The 13,770-nt window shown below is 46.6% G+C and overlaps 1 protein-coding gene across 5 annotated transcripts in view; it reads right to left on the bottom strand.

Moving 5' to 3' along the window:
- The window catches only part of ARHGEF6 (Rac/Cdc42 guanine nucleotide exchange factor 6), a 43,161-nt gene extending 29,699 nt beyond the window's left edge, over positions 1 to 13,462 (bottom strand). For 3 of the 5 annotated variants that reach the window (XM_026110982.2, XM_026110983.2, XM_026110984.2), the window contains exons 1-3: positions 13,283 to 13,462; positions 12,166 to 12,249; positions 3,729 to 3,813 (exon numbers count right to left, since the gene is read on the bottom strand). In XM_026110982.2, coding sequence (XP_025966767.2) covers positions 3,729 to 3,813; positions 12,166 to 12,249; positions 13,283 to 13,447 — 334 coding nt within the window. In that variant the 5' untranslated portion in view covers positions 13,448 to 13,462. Of the gene's footprint in view, positions 1 to 3,728; positions 3,814 to 5,883; positions 5,999 to 7,076; positions 7,225 to 12,165; positions 12,250 to 13,282 lie in introns of those variants that run through there. The other 2 variants (XM_064518314.1, XM_026110985.2) reach the window with 2 other exon arrangements.
- Between the last annotated feature and the right edge of the window lie 308 nt (positions 13,463 to 13,770).

Here is a 13,770-nt window from a genome sequence, read left to right as displayed (position 1 = left end):
ATACAGACTGTAAGATTGCTGGGCCCCCATTATCCTCCAGTCTCAACATCAATATGGAAAAAACATCCCGAAAGGGAAGTTTGGTGGGAGTTACAGGAACTCAGCTGGGCCTTTTATTCTCCCCACAGGATTTTTGTTTAAATAGAAAAACATCTCAGCTTTAGATTGGACCAGGAGCAACACAAACTGCAATTTCTTTGGAGAGGGGACCGCCTTTTGCTTTGTCCTTCTACAACGCCTTGCGCAGTGGGGACGAGGTCCATGACTACAACTCCCAGGCACTGCTGCCTTACAAACCAACAGCTCTTCTTGCCTGGTCTGCCTGGTCCATGCAGCCAACGAGGGACAGCACTCATCTTAAATCTAGAGCGCTGTCAGTGAGTCAGTTCTGCCTCCTGCCTTACTTGTTACACAATTGCCTGATGACCACACAGTCAATTCTCAGCTCTTTGGACTACAGCAGCAATAGCAAAACCTTTCAGCACGGAAAATCCACTTCGCAAACACAGGATTTTTTTCTCTGAAGCATCCTGATATTTGAGCAGGAGTGGTTTCAGCTGTTCCCAGCGACTCGCCGACCAGGAGGGGTGGACAGCTGCCAGTTTGAGATGTTCTTCCCTTGATTTGTTCTAAAAAGGGAGGGCGTAAACCGCGAGTCTAGACTTCTCCGCTTATTCAAGCGGTGAGCAACAGTCCCACGGAAATGACTTGGTTACTGTAGATTTTATGCTTCTCCCCACCCCTCCCTATCTTCCAATGCTTTTATAAATATCTGCAGCAACCTAGAAACAAATGTAAAACTGACTTTGACAGTTTGGCAGGGAAGCATATCATTTATATTGCATCATGACAGCGTCCTATTTTATGCCTGGTCCAGCACAGAATGCTGCTGCCATATGTTGTTTAAACTATGGTTAAAATAGCTGGGTTTTCTGTTCACATTCTTACAGTATTTTAGGCAGATCAGCCCAGCCTCATCCATCACGGCTGGGTTTCCTCCCCTGCCCTCTCCTGCAGATAAAAGCATTGAGGTCTGTATTGCTGTTATTTGATAGACAGCTGCTGCGCTGAGTTTATACATTACAAAAGACGCTTCTAGTTATTTGCATAACAAGATCCATGAAGACACAAGGATTCAGGCTTCAAATGGATGCTCAGAAACACACACTGTCACATCACTTCCTTAGCTGTCACCTACTTCTGTCTCCCACGAGGGTGACGGGATGCAGCAGCTCCGGAGGTAGGGGCTGTACGTGCAGGCATGTCGCAGCCCTTGGGATAGCCGGGCTGGAAGCAGCCGGGAGCAGGCTCGCAATGCCTCCTCCGGGACGGCCGCAGCAGCACCGCAGGGAACGGCCGGGGGTCACTGCAGGGAACGGCCGGCTCGTCCCCAGGCAGCCAAGCACCACCGGGGCCGGCTTCCCTGCCCTGTCCTCTTCCCCCGGCTCAGCCCGGCGCTGCTAAGAGCACAGGCGGAGAAGGAAAGAGGAGGAGGTTTTATCCTGATCCCTGTTCAGCCCTTGGCCTCTCTGGTGAGACGGACAACCTGGGCCATCTGCAGTCGTGGTTTGTAGGACACAGGCTCCTGTTTCTCAGGAACTTGGCCAAGCCACCAAAAAGGCAAGCGTTCTAGACATGTAGTTTTTTTACCCTGTACTTTCCCCAAGGGTGCTCCCTGTCTGAGCAGCTAATTATATCACAGGCATTGCGCTTTTTAACATTTAAACAGAGAGAGCATATGTTTAAGCAGATGTTTGCCATGAAACCAAGAGGATTCCAGCTTCCCTATAGCCCCTTCGGTAACGTGTGATAGAAACTACTCCACAGTAAAGCCCTGTCTCGAGCCTCATGCAGTGATTGTGGAACTGAGCTGGGGAACACGGATGACTGCAAGAACGCAGACGGGGCTGTTAACGAGGGGACTGCTGCAACGACGGCACTGTGGCCTTGCTGTCCCGTGGGCGCGCGGGGAGCGACAGCTCGCTCCCCCCAGTCCAGCAGCGTACAAATACAAAGGCAGTAAGGCCTCTTACCCCTTTTGCTTTCAGAATAATGAAGCTAATATCGCAATTACGTCGTTTGCAACGGCTGTCTAGGTAACCTGCATTTTGGATCCCCATCCTGCTGAACTTCAAGAGTCTTTTGAATCGGGTCGCTGGGAATTGCCATTTAATGGAGCAGTAAGACTCTTTAAGAAGATGTGCTGTGGCTGAATTACCATCACTCCCTTCCAGGGAGCGAGCTGGCAGCAGAGCTGCGTGCTGCCTTGAGTCAGGTAGTCTAAGAACCTGTATTTCTTTAGAGCAGAATTCAGCAACACACATATGTGTGTATGTATATACATATACATGTATATATGTATATGTATGTATATATATGTATATGTGTATATGTATATATGTTGTTGCTGTTGGTAAAATAGATGCATTTATGTAATACAAAATATAGTGTTTATATATACATATATATACACGCATGCATATATGAGCTGTTACAAGACACCAGAATAGAAAAGAGAAAAAAGGGAAGGGGCGGTTTCAGTTCCAGCAATGAGACTGTTTACTTGAACACCTGAGCAGCTCTGCAGCGCTGTACTAGCAGAAGAGAACCCAAAAGCAAAAGCTAACTAGAAAAAGAAGTGAAATGAAACTGCTACAAACCAAAATGGGGAAAAAATGCAGTAAATCAACAGAAGATCTTTCCCGTGAAAGAAAAATGGTGCTTAGGCAGGTTTAATTTCTTCTACTTTTAATCACCTAAAATGCAATTTACAACAGGGAAATCGAGCGCTGATCCTGGTCATGGATTTTGGTGGATACACAGAAGTCTTCACGGAAATCTGTTTGTATGACAGGGGCCCATAAATGCTTTCCCCCCTCTACACTCTTTTCAGATTAACGTGGACCTGTTCCTCAGCCCCTCATTAAAGACACCCCGGTCCTCTCAAGCCTTCCCAGAACATTTTGTTGTAATGATTTCCTCTGGCCAGTACAGAAGCAGGGAACCGTCTATAAAAATACAGAAAACCTGTTTGCGTTCCCTATCAACCTTCTCCTTTCAAAGCCTGTTTGACTGAGTCTCAGTACAAAGCAGCATGTAGAGAACAGCTAAATGTTTAGGCAGGAAAAAAAAGAGGAGCTGATGCGCTTTGCTTTGGCAGCCTGCTCCCGCACTTGGTGGAGCAGGACAAGTCATCAGTGGCAATTGTCAGCGTTTGATTTCCAATTACGGGAGTCTGCTTCACAGACCGAGGGAGAGGAGACAAAGAAATACCAGTACAATCGACTGAGCATCTGGCAGCTATGTATGTTTTGACATTCGGTAGAGATACTACGCAGATAGACCTATTTTTCTGTTCAGCTTTAAAACATACTATTTAAAATCTGACATTTGTGTTTTGGGAGGTGCGTGCTCATTTATATGCAGGTTCCTTTACGATGACCTACTTTGAGGTCCCTTAATACTGTCAAAACCGTCCAGAGGTTCCTTAGCGCAAAGTGATAATTTAGCTTTGTAAAGTGCACACAGCAGCTTTGACATATTACATTTAAACCTGAAGTCGGTAAAAACATGAAATGTTTTTCTGTCCGGTACACAGTGTTGGCAGCACGATTAGCCAAGCCTCCAGAAATCATTATAAACTACGAATTACCAAAAAAAAAAAAAAAAAAAACAGCTTACATAAGAGACAGCATTTGAAATGAAGATAGAAAAGAACTTTTTCTTACCTTCAGTAGCTTTATTTACAGCTGTTAACGTACTCAGGACCTTGGAGAACTGTTCTCCTGTGTACAAATCATGTGGATCAAACAGCTGTGAAAGAGGAACTTTGTCAGTTTAGCATGAAACATCTTACTATCATCATCTGACCAGCCCACGGTGGTACACAGCGACGGCGATGATTAAATAGCCCGTATGTCTCTGCAGGGATAGGGCGTTCAGTCAGAGCTGACAAGTCCAATTTCCTTTTGCGCTAGTGAATTCCTGGGGTACAGGTGACACACGGTGCAGGAAGGGCAGCAGCACCCCTTGCAGCTGGGGAGTGTAACACTGGGGACACAAAATCAGTGCTGTCTGCAGAGAAGGGTCAGATCCCGGTCCTTTGAAAATCACTGAGAAGGTTATTCCTTGCCTTAAGGGAAGGAAAGCTATTTTTGTTATCTAAAGCTATAGAGATTAAGGCTGTGTGCGTGCGTGTGTGTGCATATATATACACGTATGTATGTATATGTATGTATTCTAAAGCAGAAGAAACGAACGCACAGAATTTTCTGCTATTGCAATGTGGCATACGTAATGCATTTATGAATTTTTACAGGAAGCCAGAAAAGGCTATTTTATGTGCAAAAAATCCATTCTAAATAATTTTGAGCTGCTAAGTGGGAAATAAGAAATAACTTCTGCATCATAAATTATTCTTTCTTTTACACCTCGACTGAGTAGCGTAGATGAGGGGCAATTGAGTTTCCAAAGCACTGCAATCCTCTCTAACATGTGAGAAATGCCCTCGAGTTCAGACAGCCTCTGCAAATCCTTTCCTTAATGAAGCAGAGATAAGTAATACAAAAAAGCTTGCGGTATTGGTACGACCAGCAAAAACTTGCTTTAACACAAGGCACCACCTGCTAATCCACAAATACACAGTCTTGCAGATGGAGAACAGAGACCTGAAAATCCAGGGAACGGGGAAGGTGACTTTAAAGCTCTCCTGTCAGCCACTACCTACTTAAAAATTCTTCCAATGCACTGAAGAATACATCCTCCTAAATAAGTACAAGAGCATTAATTATCTTAAAGACAGTTCTGCCCTTTAAAATGGCCCTTTCTCGGTTTCCATGTCTAGCTCCTTCAGTATGCTTGGCAGGTATCACTTAGGGAGGGGACCGGCCTTTCCTGCGACCCTGGATGCCTGCGGTCTCTTTCTCTCTGCAGACGAGCGACGTGTCAGCGCAGCGATGAAGTTCAACGTGAGTAGCACAAAGGCCGCTCTTTGGTGAGAGTATTTTTAAAACTCAACTCAGCCACTCAGCACTGGGAGCAAGAAGACTTTGCCCGATTTAATCCGCCGTCGGTGGGGAAACAGACTGCCGTGGCTCACGCTCGAATACTACATATATTAAAATCGGCAGCTTCTGCATCAAACTACAGCACTCCAGAGCCACCGCTCCGCTCGCGCCTACGGTTGTGCCCGTTTCAGGGATGCCCCCACCTGCCCTGGGCTGTTTGGAGCTGAGCCGCTGCTGCCTGCGCTCACCTGGTCTCGCCCCGGCGGCCCACGCGGACCCCCTCCCCTGCGCTCGCTGCTCCCTGGCGCCTGAGCTAGCCTCCCTTGCAGCTGCAATGGGTGCTCTCCCAGCGTCGCCTCCGGCTCTAAATAGCAACCTCAGAGTCCCCGCGGAAAGGCAGACAGTAGCAGAGAGCCTGGGAGCGCGCTGACCCTGCCGGCAGCGGCTCGCAGATGCGACGTTGCTGGAGCACGTCTTCACCCTCCTGCCACGCAGAAGGGGAAAGCAAACACTGAGGTTGCAGTGTTTGCTAATATCTCTCTGGTGTGTCATTTTCTCAGTCATGTCCTTTTTCTTCCACTTCACTAGTCAAGAAAAACACGTCCTGCCTGGAATGCGTGGCATCAATTTTTTTCTGAAGGGGAAAAATACATCCCTGGTCTTTTAATGCACAAAATAACCTAAGCTTGGATTCATCAGACTGACAAAGTCCGGGGGAAATGGTGGCAGGAGGGGTGCAAAGGAAAACCTAGCACAAAGCAAACGGCTTTCAGCACTTTCTTCATAGAGAAATTCTCTGGAATAGCTACTGCAGAACAATGTGTCTGTACGGAAAACTACTCCGAATCAGCTACTGTACTTTAAAAATACTCCGCACCTCACTCCAGAATAAGCTCATCATAGAGAAGAGTCTTCATTTATGAGCTAAAAAACACTTTTCCAGTGAAACGCATCCAATAATTCCATTCTTAATTAAAAGACAAGCGGCAAAGCTGGAAGGAAAATAGAAGGGGAAGAGGATTTCACTACCAGCTCATGGAAGAACCAGTGTACATAAGCAAAACTCTTCTTAAATCTATGGTTGTCATTTGAGGATCTCAGTTAAAACGCTTTTTTGCCTTCATTCAGAATCACAGATTGCAGCTTCCTCTAGTGAGATATTCTGGCTGCTTGGTCGGGCATCACAGAATAGGTAAAACCTGCACCGGGCTGCACTCCCCGTCCTCGCTGGAGAGACAGCGAGATGAGGAAGGGTGAGCGCCCGCAGCGCAGGGGCCCGGAGAGCAGCCAGCTTTTCCCACGGTCAGGGGACCGGCACCTCCGAAAAACCAAACCGAGGTGCGTTTAGCAGGGCACCGGCAGCCAGAATCCCAGCACTCGGACACCAGGTGCGGGAAAGTTCGGGGAAGCTGGGTGCTAAGCCTGAGACGAGCTGCATTTTATCTGCCCAAACTATTTCCACCATCAGACAAAACCCTGGCCAAACCGCAAGCTGCGTGCACGGCCCAAAGCTGGGCGCGAGCGCGACGACGAGGACAGCGACCATCGGCCGCACCAGGAGCGAGGGCTGGAGCCGGAGGGGCCCCACGGCGGGCAGCGCCCGGCTGCTCCGGCTCCAGGGACGGCGGCGTTTCGGGCGCTTAACAGCCGCGGCTGCTCGGTGAGGGGTTTGGTCCCGTTCCAGCGGGAGCAGCGACGCAGCCAAACGCTGCCGGCTCCGCGAAAGCCGGCACGGCGGGGAAGGGGGTCTCGGCAGACAAAACGGCCGGAGCCGCGCCGGCTCTCACAGCCCCGCGACCGACGCCGGAGCCGGGCCGCCCTCCCGAGCCCCGCCGCACGCCGCCCCCGGTGAGCGCGGCGGGGACACGCGTGGGGCGGGCAGCCCCCCCCCCCCCCCGCGCGGCGCGGCTGGACCCCCGGGGCACGGGGGGGGAGCACCCGGGGGGCGGGTGCCCCCTGCAGGGAGCGCCGGGTGGCGGCAGCCCCCGCGGGGCGCCCGGGTGACAGCGGCGGCCGCCCGGGGCCGGGGCCGGGGCCGGGGCGGGGGGCGGCGGGGCGGGCGGTACTCACGGCGGCGGGCGGGCGGGCGCGCAGCCCCGGGGCATGGCGGCGGCGGCGGGCGGTGCTGCGGGCCGCGGGGCGGCCGCTGCGGCTCTGACCCGGAGCCGGATCGCGGCGCGGGGAAGGGGAAGGGGAAGTGACAGGCGGCGCCGGCGCCCCGCTCCGCCCCGCCGCGGGCCGGGCGGCCGCCGCAGCACCCTCCGCCGGCCGCCGCGGCCGGGAGGCGAGCGGGAGTCCGAGGGGAGGGGAAAGAGGAAGGCGAAGGGGAGAGCAAAGGAGAAGGGGAAGGGAAAGGAAGAAAAGAGGAAGGAGAGGAAAAGGGGGAGAGGACAGGAAAATAAAGGAAAGGAAAAGGGGACAGCAAAGGAAAGCAAAAGAAAGGAGAAGGCAAAGGAAGAAAGAGAAAGGAAGGGAGAAAGGAGAAAGGGAGAAAGAGAAGGAGAAAGGGGGAGAGGAGAGGAGAAATTGAGGAGAGGAGAGAAAAAAAGGAAAAAGGATGGGGAAAGGACAGGAAATGAAAGAGAGAAGACAGGAGAAATGAAGGGAAGAAGGAAAAAAAGAGGAAAAAAGGGGGAAAAAAGTGGGTGAAAGGACAGGAAAAGAAAGGAAAATCCAGGCTATTAACTTGCTAATTACAGCACTTTTGCAACGCTTAGAAATGCTATGAAAGGGCTCCTGTGGATGAGCCACGATTCAGTCGAGGCAGTGACATTCTCGGAAACAACGCGTCCTCGCCGCACGGCGAACACGGCGCCTCTCTGCTGCCTGCCTCCATCTGTTCTCTGAAAGCTCCTGCAGGGAGTGTGAAATTCCCCGGACATTTCAGCACAACAGCAGGCTGCAATATGGGAAGGAAATGAGGCACTGGACGGAGATCCAATGTGAAGCCAGGTTTTAAGGGATTTCAGAGACACCCCGTACATCTGCGAGCAGGAGGTCTCCGGGACAGTGGGTCCCTCTGAATTTCGGCAGGTGATGCCAGAGATACTGGTGGGTGCGGGGCACCGGCTCTCCCTCCTGACATTATCCAGCTAGGGAAAAAGGAGTGAAGCCAAAGCAGAGCAGGCCCTGGGAGCACACTGATGGGGAGCTAAAAGGATGACAATTTTTTCATCTCCTCCCAAGACATCAGTCCTAGCACAAACAGTTTGGTGAAGGCTGGAAACACCTCCAAGTGCAACAGCAGAAATGGTTGCAATTCTGCCCACAATGGCAACAAGCGGACTGCATACTCCACAACTCATTCTTGACAGTATGGTTTAATCCAGCCATTGATTTATCTTGGAGATATCTGTCCTAGTTCACAAAATCCAGGCCCTTGCCAGAGGCTTTGTGGTTATCTTAGCAATAAAATGCTACTGCTGAATGAAGGTTATGATCTTGTGCTTCTTCAGCAGTAAATGATGCTGTTGAACTGCTGTTACTATTTGCGTAGTAGTTTCAACAGCAAAAGCAAATACTGTAACAGTTCCTATCTGTGCTCTCAAGAACAGGCTAGGCCTGGAGTTTCTTGGGTGTTGTGCGGTACCATGTGACATACTACTCTCGCTTTACCTCTCAAGTGACTTAGCTTTCAGTCTGCTGGTTTAGAATCCCTTCCTTTCCACCTGCTTCATTATTTTTCTTTTCATCGCAGTCTTTCCATATTTTCTACACTAGACTCCATCTGGCCCTCAGGACAGAACATCTTGCCTTCCTATTCCCACCTCATCCAATTTGCATCCAACTGTTACTACTTTAGCAGTACTCACTTAATGGATCAGATCTTGGGTCATGTACACAGCTCAAAGGCTGAAGCCACAGTCTAAATAAAGTACAACCAGGTCATCTGTGCTGTTCCTCAGTCCAAACTACCAAAGACTTCATCTAATGGTTAGTTCCAAGTGAGTGCCCATGTCCTCTGTCTAGTCCTCTGTCTCAGCAGAGACTGATAGACATGAAAATTTTGGCACTGAAAAGCAGTGGGAAAATTTTAGATGCAGTCTCATTGTTTCATCTAATTACAGCACTTGTCTAGTTAGAAGGAGCTGATTGCCCTGCTTGCCTTCTTTTTTTGGACTGACACATTTGCAGCAGCAAATCTTTGCAGGGTTTAGCCCCAGGCTGAAGCTAAGGAAAAGTGAAGTTTAGTTATTTATACCCTGGAATGAGATGGACTCTCAGCTCACACCACTGGCCTGTAGACCTGCTGCAGCTTAAATGGAGCCACCTCATAGCACGAAGGTCACAGAGTCCTTTTCCATCTCTTTCACTATGCCCAAATGTTTCACTGTTCCTGTAGAAAGGGAGAAAGTGCTGTTTGCCTTGCTATGTCTTTCTTCCACTTCCTAAGATTGAGAGTTACCAGGACGACAAAGAAGAAGGGTAGGAGGGAAGTGCGTAGATGTAGCTCTACAGGGGTAACCTCTTGAATGCCCTCCCACGGGAACAGACTGGAAAGCAGTAGCAATTCAGTGGAAGGTCAGACATGGGTTTCAACCAAAAGGTGTTGAAAACACTACCCTTTCCAACTGATCACCTTCCCTGCATGCTAGCAGTGCTTGGTAAAAGTATGTATTTGGCTCCAAATGGCAGCTGTACAAACATCTGCGACAGAAACAAAAGCAAATTTAAGGCATAGTATGAAAAGTAGCCATTGCCGTAGCAAAGTGTGGTGAGGCCATGGGGTGCTAGGACGGGGTGCTAATATCATGCATGAAGTTTCTCATGCTTGAGATTCCCTGGGGTGAGGCCTTTTGTAGAAGCCAGGATACCCAGAGTAGAAGTCCTGCAACAGGAAGAAAATCTCTGACCTTAACACAGACTTACAATCTGAAGACAGCAGAAATACCTCAAATGCAATGGCAGGCTATTTCTTTGTCCCAAAGAATGGGAGTCCTTTGTGGCACTTGGAGAAGGGCAGAATTTGATGGAACCATCAGGTTTTTATTGTCAAATCCAAAGTCTGAGTAACCAGCAGCATGGCATTCAGGGGACTCAACCCTGTTATTAAGATTAAAGCTTTCCTTGTGTTACTCTTTCCTCAAGCTAGATTACTAGAGCAGACTATTTTCTATGCTATCCTCATCTTCCTTAGACATAACAAATGCTGTCACTGCAGTTTCATTGCTGAAGGATTTTGGAACAAGAAGGTTCCTTGTCTGTTCTGATGCTCCTAACATGATTTCAGAGTAAATGCAGACAAGCCCTCTCTGAAGCGCAGTGGTCCTTCCCAAGGTGAACTAAGCATCGGACATGAGGGAGGGCCAGCAAAAGGTATGCTGCTTAGTCTCTTTGACAAGAAGGTCCAGACAGGGCAAAATTTAGGAGCAACAGAGATGGCAGAAGGATACTATGTCCCCTGTGGCCTTGCCTTCACAGCACTCAGAACAGGTGGCAATATGGGAGGACCTAGAGGTCCACGACCACTCTGATATGTACCACGTCTTGTCCACCATCTGAGCTGTACCATCCAGAGCATTCCTCTGTGCGGGGACTACAGAGGGGAACCGGGAAGAAGCAAGATTCCCATCTTTGCTTGGTGTTCTAATATGACTGTTACTAATATTTCTGGTACTGTGAAAAAACAGTAAGAAATTATTTTCATTTGGCTGCAAAATTTAAATGCAAGCTTGAGAGATTTGAGCTTTTATATAGCTTTAGAGGTCTACTTTCACAGGAACTGAAACAGAGCAATCACATGTGCACTATGAAAGTAACTGAAGGCTCGGAGTATTTCAAAGACTACAGGGCTTATAAATCAGAAAAATAAAAAGTTTGGAACTCTTTTCTTAAAATAAAACCAAGAAAGAAAAGGAACAAGTACAATCAGAGCAACATCCAGGGCTGGATGCAAAATATTGCTTGTCCCTAGTATATGAAAATTGTGAAGTGGTGCTGCAGTATTTCAGAACTAGCTTAAAAATCATGAGATTTTAAAGCATGACAGAGTTCAGGACTGTTTCCTTGTCTTCTCTTTTTGCAGTTTGATTCTGATTTTTAGTATTTTCCACCACAACAATTATGACTAGTTCTATTTTTTAAATAGAAAAATAAGTTATGAGAAAAACTGAAAAAACCCACATGGCTAAGTACCAGAAGACTAGCAACACTGATTTCTGATCTGATAGCCCTTCAGTGATTCTATATGTATATATATATGTATGCTCTTAAAACTAGGCTGCTGCAGTAGGCTTTTAGAAATGGATTACTGGGAAACAACAAGCTAAACAGTTCTGGAATGAACAAATTTTCATGCTGGCTAGCTAAAAAGCTCTGAAGAGAAGAAAGGCTCTCTGCTTGTTTAGACCTCCAAATGAAAAGCACAGCAACAGAACTGCCATGGGTTCAATTCCTTCTCACTGTAATGCATAAATAATTTTGTGTAAAGCCCAAGGATGCTGTTCCCTGCTTCTAGCAGAATATATCTTCAGAATATATATTTTTTGCAATGTGGATAAAACTTCAAGCAAGTTAGTGACAGCTCTTAGATACATGGTTCTTTTTACTGTAGAAATGTAAGTCAGAATTACCTGAACTCTTAAGTGATGCATTTAGACTCTGATCTTGTAAATATGAACTGTGCTTAGGGATAATAATTATATAGGACCAGGAATAGACACTGAAAAGTTAATTTTTGTCTACATTAGGATTATTTGTATGTATAAGGACCAATTTATATATTTGGCAGAATCTCACTCAATGCTTGTAAAGGCATAAAAATACTGCAGTATTAAGAGTATTTCACCTTTATACTAAAGCAACACTAGTAATGGCAAGCCCTAGTCTCTGATAATGAAAAAAAAATGCAAATCAGTCCACACGGCTCAACTGGGTTTAGACAGAATTTCTGTTATTGCTGTGTATATTTCTATTTGACTGTTTAGATTCCTCTCAAAGTCTTGAAGGAATCTGTTAAGCTCACAGTCAAAATAGTCCATTTCCAAATTCTCCAGCCGGAATATTAAATTACCCATGTTCTTATTCATGTTACCAATTCAAATGATTAGGAACAACCACCTGTCTCTCTGGTATTTGGCTTCCTTTTAGAATATGTATTAAACAAGCACAAAATAACAAAATGAGAACAAAATAACGTGAAAGATGCAAGTTGACTTACCTCCACTTTAAGAAGTGCACAGCCTTTTAAGAACTCTTGGATATTACTGATGCAATCGGCTTCATTTTTAGGCTCCGGACAATACTAAAGAAACAAAATCCACCAAGATCACTACGTTACCTTCTATATAGCCTCTATTCAGAAGGCCTGCATGAATATTGACATGTGCGTTTTATACTGAATTAGGGAAGCTTCTTAAGGGGGCGGATGGGGGTGGCAGGCAAGCTGTCGAACCAGGAAGAAAGAGCCACTGGAGGAAGTGATGCATAAATCGAAATGGTCGGCATCTTGTTTTGAATGTCAACATATGACAATGCCCTAAGTGACAGTGGGAAACTGATGACCTTTAAGAACATACTGCCCCAAACCGTCATATATAAACAAGAGATAATAAGCTAGCAGAAGTGAAAAATTTTGCTTTTTAAATAAAGGCTCCTATTTTACAGGGTAGGGAGGAACCTGTTCCTTTCTTTAATTAAAACAGCTTCTCTTCTCTGTTGCCATTTCCTATCTCTCATCATACTCCTTCCCCTTTTCCCCCAGTTACTTATCACTATTTTCAACTGTCTGCATATATGCCCAGTAAAACTGTAATACGAGGTACTCAGATGGCTTAAATGGCTTCAATATAAATGTATTTGCTGGACTTAGTTTAAATAGTTCAATAGCGGAAAATGGCATGTTCTCCGATGTATTTCCCAAATAGCAAGGTATTTTACAGTGAGAGTTCCAAAGGAGTGAATATATTTACACTGTTGTAATTTACTGTATTCACTTAAATACAGACAAACCACAAGTCCACCTATTAAAAAAAAAAGGGTTTTTTTGACTTCTGGTAGGCCCAGTATTTCCTCTGCCACTTAAAGGACACGCACAACTCACTGAACTACAACCTTCTGTTTTTTTGCGAACGTTAAAGAGAGAAAATCAAAAAACGAAAGCTAGGATCCTACTTTACCCTCAGTTAGAATTAACTAGTAACTTAAACATGCTGATCTCGTTAACACTCCTTGCTCACACTGCCTACCAAAGGAAAGCACATCCTAAAATGACCAGTGCAGTATCTTACCAAACAGTGCTCTAGCTTCAGGCTGGCAAAATATATCTAAAAAGTTACCTTTTCTGCAGATCCCGGAAGAAGTCGATTAATGAGTTTACAAAGCACTATTCCATCTTTCAGAGAAGTTTTCAGGAACTCCTCTGGATCCTCTACTATTTTCTTGGGAGAATTCAAAACTCCTAATGAAATAAGCCACGTTACAATTTGCTCTTCTGGATTCATCGCTGAGAGTTCTGCCTTCAGCGTACTTCTGTGCAGCCACTCGCTGTAACCCACATCCGTGATTACATCTTCCTGCCTCTTCTGGCGTTTGCAGAGCTTAAGAGTGAAACAACCTTTTTTCACTTGGAACTGAAACGCACCAAATTTTAAGAACCAGAACTATAGTCACTATAATGTAGGAGGCATCCTTGTATAATGGTTTCTAGTACTCTGTTACTTTAAAGGGATATAATGAAAGCAGATCTACTACACATTTTCAGCATTTCTGAAAACAAATATTCTATGTGGATACTTACATTGTACCAAGGTCTTCCAGTTATTTT

This window comes from Dromaius novaehollandiae, chromosome 11 (genome assembly GCF_036370855.1).
Source record: "Dromaius novaehollandiae isolate bDroNov1 chromosome 11, bDroNov1.hap1, whole genome shotgun sequence".
In the NCBI taxonomy this organism is placed as follows: Eukaryota; Metazoa; Chordata; class Aves; order Casuariiformes; family Dromaiidae; genus Dromaius; species Dromaius novaehollandiae.
The sequence above is the reverse complement of the archived record's forward strand: the minus strand, read 5'-3'. Positions and strand labels throughout refer to the sequence as shown.